The sequence below is a fragment of the Sinocyclocheilus grahami genome, unplaced genomic scaffold, assembly GCF_001515645.1.
Source record: "Sinocyclocheilus grahami isolate Dianchi unplaced genomic scaffold, SAMN03320097.WGS_v1.1 scaffold295.1, whole genome shotgun sequence".
Taxonomy (NCBI): Eukaryota; Metazoa; Chordata; class Actinopteri; order Cypriniformes; family Cyprinidae; genus Sinocyclocheilus; species Sinocyclocheilus grahami.
Genome location: NW_015505474.1, coordinates 997,387 through 1,011,468, shown reverse-complemented (window position 1 = coordinate 1,011,468; position 14,082 = coordinate 997,387). Strand labels below are relative to the sequence as shown.

Below are 14,082 nucleotides of genomic sequence, written 5' to 3'. Positions count from 1 at the left end.
TGGTTATGGAAATAATGAGATGGGAGGAAAAATGATTTTGCTTACGATAGTTTTGTATTCCCCAGAAATACGTTTGTATTCTCTCAATTTTTCAAAACTTTTGAGAGTGAAAGCAAAAACTTTTTAAATGTTTGCATTGCCCCAAGAAACTATATTTCCCTTGCAAAAGTGTTGTGTTCCCCCATGAAACTTTGCATTTGCTTACAAGACGTTTGTGTACTCAAAAAGCAAACTCAAAAATGGCGATTGAAATAATGAGATGGGATGAAAAACTATAATTTGCTTATAAAAGTTTTGCGTTCCCTGCAAGAAACTTTGAATTTGCTCTCAAAACGTTTGATTTCTCGCAACTTTTTTCAAAATTATGCGAGCAAGCATATAAATGGTGATGGAAATAGGAGGGAAAACTATATTGGAATGATTTTGTGAGTGAACAAAGTTTTTTTCTTCTTTCTCCATTTGTAATGTTATTATTTTGTTTTCTTATTAAAACTTTATCTTACAATTACTTTTTCCATTTATTTTTAGTTTGGGCTGAAAACATTTGCGTCTTGTGCATGTATTTATGTGCTTTTCCAATTTCTTTCAGTTATTTATTAAGTTTAAACCCATTCTATTGATGGCTGAGTAGGGTGGTCCTGTTGTCTGGTACTCTTCAGGATGGATTAGCTTCATACGGTCAGTGCATTGGTTTGTGGTTAATTTAAAACACCAGTGCATAGGTACAAGGTTTTGACCACATATGGACATGTTTCCATCTTCTAGTTTCTGCAGTCACTGGCTTTGCAAAAAATGTTTGCACTGTTCAAAAGCAGTGACACGTTGAGAAAGCTGATGGTGTCCATGTCTAATCTGAAGTTTTCAGTGGAATTCCCTGGTGTGGAAGTGTTTGAAATCCACCCCGCCCCTAAGTCAACAAATTAACCGGGCGATCTGAGGTGTTTACCTAGCAGCGCTGCCCCAGCTTTGGTTTGAGGGCTGAAAACACGAGTGTTTGTGCAACCTTTGACCTTGCATAGCAAGATTGGACTGTGCTTGTTACCCCTGCAAGTACAGACGAAGACCAAATGTGGCTTATTCTTTTAAATGTGACCTTCTGGCATAACTTATATGCTCAGATCTTTTCAGCTGACGAAACTGCTGTTCTATTTCTATGAGATGGATTTTTGGTGTGATTTTTCTTTAAGGTTGAATGAATCTTTACTTTTCTTGCATTTTATTTCTACCTGTGATGTTCATTTTTATTATTATTTTTATTTATAATAATTTCTAATATTTATTATTTATTATTTTTAATTTTACAGTTGTGATGTCACTTTGCTGTTGTAATTTTTTTTTACTGTTGTAATGTCATATTTCTGTTGTCACTTATTTTAATTTACATTTGCAATGCCACTTTTCTGTTGTCATTTTTATTTAATTTTATTGTATTTTAATTTACAATTGTGAGGACACTTTGCTGTTGTCATTTTAATTTTGTTTTATTCTATTTTATTTTACAGTTGCGATCTCACTTGATATAATTTTTATTTTATTATTATTTCATTTTACAGTTGTGATGTCACTTTGCTGTACAGTGAAAAATAACAAAAGTGTAAATTAAATTAAAATTACATTATTAATTCAATTTTATGCTTCGGATTTCACTTAGCTTATTTATTTGAGTTATGATGATGATAATGATGATGATGATGATTATTATTTTACCGCAAGACGAATCAAACTACACAGTGAAGATTTCAAACATATGACTTTCTGAATGTATGAATGGCTTACGTTTGCATGGAAAGTAAAGCAAGCACCCAGTAGCTGCTTTTACTTTCATCTTATCTTTAAGCTGGCCACCTTGAAACTCCTTTACTTCCCCTTAAGAAACGTCCCCTCAAATCATCCCTCCACCTCCCCACCAAACCATTATTAAGAATTTATCAAATGAACACTTAAATGTCTTTATCTGCATCTTGCCCCATTACACCTCTAAGAGTAAAGCTTAGGACGTAATTGCAGAGTAATGATCCTTGAATTAGGCTGGAAAGAGCAGGGCATTATGAACTCTAAACCAGCCGAGACATGATCTCATCAGCGCTCCAGTGGGGCAGAAAACCCTCTCAGCCCGGCCTCGTCTTCCCTCTAGAAAGCAGACACGATTAGAGGAGAGATTTTCTGCTCTTTTCTACACCGGTCAAAGGTCACCTGCCCTTATTCTTTATGAGGACTTTCAGATGGTTAGTGGAAACATGTTCTTTTGAACAAAGTGTGTATTTGAGACTTCACTGAGAGATGTAGGTTAAACTAGTTCTTAATATTTTTAGATGAAAATGTGAGTGCTTTCCTGTGCAAAACTTGTTGTCAAAATGTTAGTGTCGCTAGGTGGCTGCTAAAGTGTTCTAGATACTTTTAGATGGTTTATTACTTGTCCAGGACTCTATAATGTCTCTGTAATGTATATCTTTTTAAGACCACACTGGCCAAATTGCCATTGTAGACCCTGGAATCTCGTCAAATAATGCTACAATATTTTAATATTTCTGTTTGGTTGTGTTTTGCTGATGTTTTTTTTTTTAATTATTTGTGCTGTTTGCATTGCTTTTTTGTGTTGTGCCTTGCTGACAATTTATTTGTTGTTTTGCTTTTTTCTTTTAGTTTTATTTGTTGATTTGCTTTTTCATTTTGTTGTGCTTTGCTGACATTTTTTTCTGTTTTGCTTAGGTTTTTTCTTTTTGTTGTGCTTTGCTGACATTTTTTGATTAGTTGTGCTTTGCTGACAATTATTATTGCTTTGCTTTAGCGTTTTTTTTTTTTTTTTTGCTGTGCTTTGCTGACAATTTATGTGTTGCTTTGCTTTTTTGTTTTGTTGTGTAGTGCTTTGCTGACCATTTTTTTTGTTTAGTTGTGCTTTGCTGACAATTATTATTGCTTTGCTTTTGCGTTTTGTTGTGCTTTGCTGACAGTTCATTTGTTGCTTTACTTTTTCATTTTGTTTTGTTGTGCTTTGCTGACAGTTTATTTATTGCTTCGCTTTTTCTTTTTTTGTACTTTACTGACAATTAATTTTTTGCTTTGATTTTTCATTTTTATGTTTTGCTTTGCTTTATTCTTTTTGTTGTTCTTTGCTAACAGTTTATTTGTTGCTTTGCTTTTTTTGTTTTGTTGTGCCTTGATCACAGTTTTTTTTGTTGCTTTGCTTTATCGTTTTGTTTTGTTGTGCATTGCTGACATTTTTTGTTTGGTTGTGCTTTGCTTAGTTGCTTTGCTTTTTCCTTTTTGTTTTGATGCTTTGCTTTGCATTTTTGTTTTTCTTTTTTTTCCCTTTTTCGCTTACATTTTTTGCTTTGCTCGTTTTTGTTTTGTTGTGCTTTGCTGACATGTTTGTTTTGTTTTTGTTCTGTTTTCTTTGCTTTTTTCTTTTTTTGTTTTATTTTGTTGTGCTTTCCTAACATTAGCACTAAGTGAAAGTCCTGTGTACTGTCTAAAGTCTACATTTTTCCCACAAGTCTATTTTGTCTATAATGTCTGCTGTCTGCCCTCTCTTAGCTTCCCAAGTTTAATGGCAGAGATGGCATGACATCTGGCCCAAGCTTTCTATTAGCATGTTCAAGGGGAGCATTAGAGGATTAGTAGTGTACTGCTAGCCTTAGGCGTCCTCATACAAAAAGTGAGACAGGTCCTGTCAATCTTCCTTCCCCTCATAATTAGCCGCAATAGTGGCATCTGACCCACTTTGGCTCTGAGATACAGGAAGGAGAAGGGTAAGGTGTTACAGATGTGCTGTCTGAGGAAATGGCAAGGGATTAAAAAGGTTTTAGCCTGAAAGTCACACATCTATTTTTGTCCCTCCGTTTTGCCGTGAGACCTGGACACACGTCGCCGATTCTGCCGACCTTTGCAGCGTAAAGTTAGGAGCAAAGAAAAGGGGGTCAGATAAAGGTGCGTTATTTTTACCCCAGGCAAAACGTCCGCCACTGAGGAGGTCATGTTAACCCGCATTTGGGTTTTAATGAACCTGAGTGACGTTTTCAAGCCATTGTAATGACAGTTTTCGACCTTCTCCCTCGCTGTGTTCTGAGCGCTGACCTTTGTCTTTGCCGAAAGGTTGTTTTAAACTCTTTTATGAATATTAAAGGTTGTAATTCCATCCTTTGTTTGATGGTGTCCTTGGTTCTTCCAGCTCCAGAGTGCTATCCGGGCGGATACAGGACCTTGAGGAACGCATATCGTAGTGTTGATTTCGACTCTACTGAACTTCAGAACACAGCGATACAGGATCTGATCTGTGACCATTCGCTGCCTCCCGGATGGTACCGGTTTTCCATAAACAACAAACCTGCGGAGATGCCGACCCACTGTGTTGAGGTGAGCAATTGTCAATTAGTTCTGATTGTTTTCCAAACTGCAGTTTCTTGAGCTCCATCTCTTTGTGTAGATGAACCGCTGTGGGACGCAGGCTCCAGTGTGGTTATCTCTTAAGGACAGCTCTCTGCCGAGGCCCGGAGAGGTCAAGCAGCTCTCAGCCTGTGCCACATGGCAGTTCTACCATGGAAGCAGCAAAGATTGCTGCCTTTTCCGTATCCCAATCTCGGTCCGGAATTGTGGGGTGTTCCTTCTGTACTACCTGCAACCAACACAGGGTTGCATGGGTTACTGTGCGGAAGGTACAATAGCGTGACTTGTTTTTTCACACAGAAATTATTTAAACAAATATATATAATATATATATAATAAATGTTTTATTTAATTTTTATTTTTTTTATAGGTTATGCATCACATGACTGATCTGGCAAGAAATTAATTGAATAAAAACAGCATTCATTTATTTATTTATTTATACTAAATAGAAAATGTTATGACAAAATGTATTTTAGTATCAAGAAACTTTCCTATCTAATTAAAATTCTCACTTTTTATTTTACATATTTTACTATATTAAAATAATGTTTAATAATGTTAATTCAACTGAAATAGCCTCCAAAACAGCGGGACTTGCACCACTAGAAGTAACAATGTAGAGTTTCTTTTGGCCCATTTAATAGCACATCTGTAGATGTTCTCTGCACAACAGCCCAGTGAGAAACTGCCATCTCATTTGTAGTGGGTGATCAATATTTCTCTTCCTCTAGCTGTGTTTCCTCTCTCACTTTCTCAAACATCTCCTAGATCCATATAAATGACTGTATCATTAACCGTGTGTGAGAGTATTTGGGTCATTTTTATTTTAGGGTCGATTTCTGGCAACTGAAGTTCTGCAGGGGAGCAAATCAGATTACTGGTTTCATGTAGCAATATTTCACGGATTTATGACACTTCCATGACAGCTTCAGGAAGAAGGAAACTGTTTGGGTTTAGAGTTTTGGCAAGGCATGAAAGTCAGGGCTTCGTTCCACAGCACTATGTGTTATTTAAAATGACATATAAGTTAGACTGAATACTCTGACACAAAATTAAGGCCTAAATGATTGATTGATTGATTGATTGATTGATTGATTGATTGATTGATTGATTGATTGATTGATTGATTGATTAAAACAAAGTTTTAATACATCACAGGACTGATCTTCTGCAAAAAAGGCCTTAATAAATTATTTATTTAATAAAACAACAATTATATATTAAATTGCATTCATTCATTCATTCATTCATTCTATAAAAGTATAAACAGGTCATGTTATGAATGCAAATTATTATTTTTATTTAATAAAAACAACATTTATAGATTAAACATTCATTTGTGTGTTTATTTACACCATAAAAGTATCAATATAAAGTTTCATACATCATATGACTTCATTTTTTTCAAAAAGGCTTAAATAAATAAATAAATTGTTTAATAAAAAACACATTTATATATTAAATTGTATTTATTTATACTACGAAAGTATAAACGGGAAGTGTTATGCATCACTGGGTAACTGGTCTTCTAGAAAAATGGTCCCATTTATTCATCAATTATTCAATAAAAATAATATTTACAGATCCAGTTATATTTATTGATTTATTTATACTATGAAAATATAAAAAGGAAGTTTAATGACTTTGTTGTTGCTTGTTTTGTTTTATTAGTTGCTTCACCATACACACCTAAATCGTGTCCACCTGGTGAAACCAACGTTAATGCCGTTTGTAAGGGTACGTTTTTAGCTCTATAATTGATATATTTTTTTATTTATTAGATCTCTGTATTTCTATTTCATCTCATGACATTGTGTTTCTCCTCTGTGCAGCAATCGTCCCTTCACTACCTTCAAAACCCGTGGTGACCGCAGAGCTTGTCGGCAGTAGCGTCCACCTCCGCTGCTCCTTCACTGGGGTGACGTCCATGTGGCTGGTGGGGTATCAGGTGGTGTGGGCCAGATACTCCTCCAGCACCATGAAGGTGGAGATCAGACGAGACACAACGATGAGACTGTACTCACTGGTGGAGATGGACGGACTTCACTTCAGACTGGGAGAAACGGTAAAGAGACAATTGTAGAATGTGGTTTTCATGTACACTCTTAAAAATAAAGGTGCTTCAAAAGGTTCTTCAAGCGATGCCATAGAAGAACCATTTCTGGTTCCACAAAGAACCATTCAGTCAAAGGTTCTTTAAAGAACCATCTCTTTCTTACCTTTTTTATAATCTGAAGAACCTTCTTTCACCATAAAGAACCATTTGTGAAACAGAAAGGTTCTTCAGATGTTAAAGGTTCTTTATGGAACCATTTAGACAAAAGGTTCTTCTATGGCATCGTGAAGCACCTTTATTTTTAAGAGTGTAATATGCCATTTAGAAAATCACATTTTGCTTAGGATTTGTTGAGAAAGATAAAAAAGGGCTACAGAATACAATAAATTGCTGTAAAATGATCCAGTGTTACGCAAATACATTCTAGTGAAATCTCATTGGTCTAAAATCCTGCTGTGCATATCTACATATTAAACATCAAACGTGTTCTGATTGGCTGTGAGTTTGCTGCTTCACGCAACATTTCTGTTTGTAGCCAAGACGATAATTATGCTTCCATTCGTTCTTTTTTATTTAATATTCAAGAAAACATTTTGACCGAATTAAAATGTTTCCACCTCAAGTGAGCGTATACATTTTTATGCACACGTTTTAAAAGTTATTCGTGTCTTTCAGAATTTTTCACTGTGGTATACCAAAATTCGTAAAAATAAAATGAAATAATTGTATAAAATGTTTTGATGCACATATAGTGCATGCAATTTTATCATAGTTTATGTATATCTTACCATACTAAATATTACTAAATTACCATACTGAAAATACTATCTTTCTTTTTAATTTAATATTCAAGAAAACATTGACCTAATTAAAATATTTCCTCCTCAAGCGAGCGTATACGTTTTTTTATTCACATTTTGGAAATGTTATTTGCATCTTTCAGAATTTTTCACTGTGATATACCAAAATTCATATAAAAAAACCCTGATTTTTATTTAATTTCTTGATGCACATAAACTACATGCATGTCTATCATAGTTTATGTGCGTCTTACAGAATGAAAAATGTTTCCACCTCTTGCGAGCATATGTGGTCTTTTATTCTGGAAATGTTATTCGCGGAAAATAAATTCAAACTTTTAACAGTGATATACCAAAATTTGTACAAATAATCTTAAAGTCTTAAAGAAAAAAAATCACAGAAATTTTGTATACGTTTGAATAATTTGTAAAAATACATAAAAGACACAAAACCTTAGAACAAGGTTATATATATAAAGTCCACTAAAATCAAATAATTCCCATAAGCAGACCTGAAAATCCTTCATACACACAGAAAAGCACATTCAAACAAACAGTGTTCGTTTCAATGCCATATATGGCTTCAAATGCCTTGCAATGATGTAGTCTGTCAGATACTTTGATGTGTTATGAAACAAATCTTTGATTTTTGGGTTTTAATTCTCATCTTTGTTTTGTAATTAATGGTTGTATATTGTAGTATGTTCCTAAATAAATAAATAAAACAAATAATTTAACAAAAAAAATATTATTATTTTTAAAATGTATTTAGTTATGTTATTTTGGAAAATATACAGTATATTGACATACCAGCAAGGCTACATTCCCATATAAATAAAATCTATAAACAATAATTAATGTAACATTTTATTTTAAATATTTATTATTAAAGCAATAAATAAAAAAGTGTTCTTTGCAATAAAAGTATACAAAAGTTCACTATATATTGTGTTATTTTTTTATTATTAAAAATATATTTTTTTTTTAATTTATTTTGTATTATTATTATTATTATTATTATTATTATTATTATTATTATTATTATTATTATTATATTTTGGCATGGATATTTTGCTGTATCGGCTAAGCTACATTACCATGAATAAAATTACAAATTAATTCACTTTAGTTTTTAATTATTATTTTAATTATAAATTATTATTAAAGTAGTAAGTAAGAGAAAGTGTTCCTTGTAATTAAATTGTATATTATTAATTTCTGTAGTTTGGTCTTTCAAATACATGCATTATGAAACAAAACTTTTATTTTTGGCCTCTCAGGTTTTAATGATAATTTTTAAATATTATGTCATAATTATTTTTTTAAATATATATTTTATTATATTTCTATATATGAATAAAATTATGAATAAAATTATGAAAAAAAATATTAATTTATATTTTTTTTTATTTTTTTTTATTATTTCAATTATTTTGTATTAAATAAATAAATAAAAATGAAACCTTTCCCTGCAATAAGAGTGTACCGTTATTGATTTCTATAGTTTCTATCTCTTCGCTCAATCAGCATGACCTTCATGTCAGTGTGGTTTGATTGACAGTTTTCCTGCAGCGTGTCCACCTTCCTGTTGAACTCCTCCAGCTCACAGTCGGCGTCTAAAGAAAGCACTGGGTTTTTCGCGGGAATTAAGGTAAATCCGGTTACATCTAATTCTTCATAATTATGATGGTTCAAGCGTCATGCGCAATGCCTGAAGTGATCATTACCGGCTAAACACATTGCAGCATTGCAAATATTATGTTGCATAATTACCCATGTCTAACAGAGCTGTATGATAGTGTTTGATTTACACTGTCTTCGGCCAACCGTCCAACACGTTTTCCTCAGTTTGTTCCAGATGTCCTGCACATCCGCGAGGACGCGAAAAAACATGTTTTGGCTGTACACAGCACGGTCCCTATTCCCTGCCATGGGTTCGAACACAACCGCCGCTGCACACTGTCTCTTGCTCTCAGCGTACATGAATCAGGTGTGTGTATATTAGAATGTGAGTCAATGACAAACTTGTTTGGGAATTGTCAGTGTTGGAAATGGCGACAATATTAATTATTTTTTCCCCCCATTATATTTATTATTATACATTTTAAATGTATGTTTTAATATGTAATGTATTAATTGTTTCTGTGATAAACTATTTATGTTTTAATGGTTAATTTTCACAATCCTATATATATATTTATTTTTTATTTTTTTTTAATTTTGTTTATTTTTGCTAACTCAAGTGCTCTGATCGCTTCTGTGAAAAGCAATTTCGAAGGAAGTTTTTCAGTCTTATTGTAGTATTATTAGTAGTAGTAGTAGTAGTACTATATTGTTTATTTTTTAGAATTTTAAACATGCTTTAAGTTCTTTTTTTGTTTTTATTTATTTATAAATTGTCATTTTATTTATTTAATTTTTCTTATTATTATATATTTATTATATTTTTACTGTTTTTCAATTCATATATGTTTTTTTTATTATTATTTTCATTAATATGTTTCTTGCTTCTTAATTATTTTTTTATTTTTAGTTGTTTTATAGTTTTCATATATTTATATATTTTTTGGGATTTGCCAACTCAAGTGCACGGATTGCTTCGGTGAAAAACAATTCTGAAGGAAGTATTTTATTATTCTTATTATTATTGACTATTTTTAAACATGTTTTTATTCTTTTTATTTCTACATTTTTTATTTTTTTTATTTTACAGTTTTTACTTTCATGTTTTTTTTTTATTTGCCAACTCAAGCGCTCTGATCGCTTTTTTTATTAATTATTATTTTTTTTATATTATGTATCGATTTATTTTTGTTTTGTGGTTTTCTTCTTCTTATTATTGAATACTAATACAAATGTGTATTTGTGTTCATAAAATGTCTTTCTTATCTTGTCATGATTTAAGCTTTATGTAGCTTAGGTGAAAGGCTTTGAATGTGACTGCATGTGCATGAATTGTCCTTTTCCTCTCAAGAACATTTTGTCTTTGAGTTTTTTTTTTCCGTTCATTTAAGGATGTATCTACTGATAATCTCTGTCCGAATGTCTCAGACAATGTAGTCGTGGAGGTTTCAAACGTGGCCTTATCATCCTGCTCGGTTGAGCTCCTGTCTCAGCCCTGTCGAAACAACGTCTGTGCTCAGGGTAACGTGACTCTCACCGCTGTTACTGATTTCACCCGGGATGGGAACCAGGTCAGCTTCATTTCCACACAGCCCGCCAAAGGCAGTCCTCGTCTCTGGAGAGGTTACAGCCCTCCTGCGCTGAAGGTTAGCCAAACTTTAGCATGCATGCAGATTTAATATTAGTTGCTTGAGTGGTTTTGTACTTAATTAATATCTGTAATTTGATAAGTGCTCTTTAAAATGGCCTTAAGTACAATGAAGTGCTTGAGATTAAAATATATTCACATTGATATTGTTTTCAAGGGGAATTTTTCTTGCTCTTTTTACAATTTGACCCGCCCTGGTGGTACACTGACATTAAACAATCATAACAAAGTTTATTTGCATGTAGAAGTCTTAACGGTACAGTAGGAAATAATAGTCTAAGGTTGCAAACAACACTGTTATCATAGTTTTCACACTTAAAACAAGTAAAACATTTTTAATAGGAAGAACCCAAGAAGTATCATAATTTGGACCGTTTCTACATCAAGGTGGGATGTTAGTAAATTTTCAAAATTTTTACAAATTATGTTGTGATGACTGCATTAATCAAACATTCAACCATGTTACCAAGTAAGAAAAAAAATGATCCAGCAAAAATTAGAAAATGATCAATCAAATATTTTTGTTCAGTAATATATGGGAAAATAAGTTTATTAACTTATATAAATCTTTTTTTTTTTTCCAAAGACTAGCTAGAGTATAGCTTCATTTAGGCTACATTTGCAACCCTGTTACTATTTATTATTTTATATTATATTTTAATATTGATTAAGCATTTCTATTTTATTTAAGAAAATAAAGTCACATAAGTCAGGGTTATTAGACTATTATTTTCAGACACATTTTTGTAACAGGGTTGGGGGGGAAAAGAAAACCTCATGAAATAAAAATAAAGTAGAAAATAAAACAGCCCATATACAATTTTGTGAGATTTTTTTATTTGTTACAGGGTTGAAAAATAGTTTTAAATTTTTTTTTTGCCTTTTATTTTATTTTATTTTATTTCTTTCCCTTTCTTTTTTCTTTTATTTATTTGTCTGTTTGTTTGTTTGAAAACCTGATATAAAACAAATAGAAAATAAAACTGCTTGTATAAAACCATTTGACAGAATTTTTTTAGCACTTTACTTTTTGAAACAGGGTTGAAAAAAACTGATATAAAATAAATAGAAAGTAAAACAGTTCATATAAAATCTTTTGAGACAGTTTGACAGAATATTTAGCATTTTCCTTTTTTATAACAGGGCTGAAAAATAAAAAAAACTGATGTAAAATAAATAGAAAATAAAACTGCTCATATTAAATTTTGTGAGCATTTTATTATTTCTCTCTCTTTCTCTCTGTCAACCGGACAAGTAGAATTCAGCAATGTTTAGATTTTTTCGAACCCTCCAGATTTGCAGTATACTGTGACTCGGTCTTACAGCTCTCATAATTGACACCTGCTGAAAGGATGAAAGAGCCTCTAATAAGGTAGACACCGAAAGGACAGACAAGAATGTGGTAATTCAGAAGGAAAGAAACATAAACACATATAAACCGCCAGTCTTCTTAAATAATGTGTCACCGCTGGCCCCAGACCACCATCTGTGTTGTCTGTAAACATGAAAGCCGCTCAGTGCCCTTTAATAATGGGAAGAGACTGTACTCTTCTGCATTATAATTAGGCTAGAGCCGGCATAGCTCCGCAATTATTATCCCCATCGATGGCGTCTAAATTGAGAATGTTTTGAGGGCTTAGCAATGCTATGTTGATTCCCTGAGATGGCTGCGCTGCTTTTTGTAAGTTTTGTAATTTTTCTAAGTAAAAGATACATTTGCAGTGCAAATAGCTGCCAGTAGGATGATTTATTACCAATATTATTATTATTTTTTTCTGATTGCAGATTACAGTTCAAGATGTTCCAACGGCGACCTGTTACTCCCTAACTGACCCTCACGTCATTACATTTGATGGCAGGTAAAATATTTATCAGTTTTTAGACGAGTTTCTTTCTTTCTTGTAGCTCAACTGATAAAGCATTGTGATAATATAACGATAGCAATGGCACAGTCATGGGTTCGATTCTCAAGGAGCACAGTAAATATACTGAAAGCTTTTTATTTCTTTCTTTGGCGTTTTCAATGGACAATTTGAATTCTTCTAGACAGTAGCGAACTGTGAGTCTTGAACCTTGGCTCTCTCGCCCTATACCCTCGTCGGGGGAAAACAAACTGCCAGCCTAACCTACAGTGTCGTCTTCTAAAAGTCATTTTTGACAATTCCACCTTTGAAACAAGTAAAATTTCCACATTAATTGTATTTATTTTATTTAGATGGTGATTGTCCAATTATGAATTGCTTATAGTTTTATTAAAAATAATATTTAAAATGTGTCATTTAAAAATATAAAAAAATTGTAAACAGTGTTTTTACAATAGTTTAGGCCCTCTCTGAGGGCCTAGAGGGCCCTGATGGTTCCCCTCTGCTTCTAGATCACCTGTGATTATTTTGACATAAGTTATGCAAGTTTGACATGACAGATGTTCAAATGGTACATGAATGAAAAGTAAAGGTCACTTTGGATTTCAGATTTGTGTGGTGCAGATTTATCACTTGTACTCTTTGAATTTTGATTTGATGGTAGGTAAAACATTTAGAAAAGAAGGTCCTTTCTTTCTTGTAGCTCAGCTGGTAAAGCATTGCATTAACAACTAACATCTCCAAGGTTGTGGGTTCGATTCCCAAGTGAGCACAATGAATTTACTAAAGGCTTTTTATTTATTTCTTTGCCACTTGTGACGGATGATTTGGAATTCTTCTGAATTGCCTGCACTCTTAAGAAAAATGGTTCTAAACAGTACCAGAAAAGGGTTCTTCGGCTTGTAACAATAGCAGAACCCTTTTTAGTGCTAAATAGAACCTTTTTTATAGGGTTCCATATAGAACCATGCTTTGAAAATGCTATATAGGACCTTATTGGTGTTATAAGTAATCTTTTTAATGATAGTTTTTCATTAATATTAGTATTGTTTGTAGACATTATTTATTAATATTGTTTTTTACCCCTCTATCTGCCTGGTCTTCTAATATCTTGAAATGTCTATTAGGGTTTTACATGAAATCAACAACAACAACAACAACGTGTCAATTAGGTACATTTAATGACGTAAAATTGTAGCAAAAGTGACTGTTCTAACAACAGTTAATAGCAGAATATATTAATGAATGACAATGGACATGGAACATAAATAAATGCTTAAAGAAATAAAACAAAATAGAATATAAAATAGTGTATTGAAGACCAAGCTCCAGTGAAATATCTTCACAATCCTCTATGATGCCTTTAAGTTAATCATGATCTGTATTTTGGTGTGATTGAATGGCAGTTTCTCTCTGCAGATGATGAGGTTGTAGGATGTGACAGCATCTGAAATGCACAACTGAGTTTAGATATGCAATGTGTCTCCTTTCATTTGTTTATGTGAAAACAATTGTTTACGAAGGCCAAAAGTAGTATGTGAGCACTTCCCAATGTTAAAAGGAAAAAGTAATATAAAGTCAGGGGATAGGGTATGTTTATGCATAAAGTATAAATAGAGCATCCTTAACTGAATAGAGCTGGTCACACTTACATGTTCTCTTAAACTAAAAAGAGAAAAGACAAAGGAAACCAATTAGCATTTGAGC

At 32.6% G+C, this 14,082-nt stretch overlaps 1 protein-coding gene across 1 annotated transcript in view; it reads left to right on the top strand.

Moving 5' to 3' along the window:
- LOC107600990 (von Willebrand factor D and EGF domain-containing protein) overlaps positions 1-14,082 on the top strand; it is a 70,526-nt gene that overhangs the window by 3,251 nt on the left and 53,193 nt on the right. The window contains exons 2-9 of the mRNA XM_016292994.1: positions 4,169-4,353; positions 4,424-4,652; positions 6,058-6,123; positions 6,219-6,451; positions 8,804-8,893; positions 9,091-9,232; positions 10,294-10,511; positions 12,299-12,372. Coding sequence (XP_016148480.1) covers positions 4,169-4,353; positions 4,424-4,652; positions 6,058-6,123; positions 6,219-6,451; positions 8,804-8,893; positions 9,091-9,232; positions 10,294-10,511; positions 12,299-12,372 — 1,237 coding nt within the window. The remainder of the gene's footprint in view (positions 1-4,168; positions 4,354-4,423; positions 4,653-6,057; positions 6,124-6,218; positions 6,452-8,803; positions 8,894-9,090; positions 9,233-10,293; positions 10,512-12,298; positions 12,373-14,082) is intronic.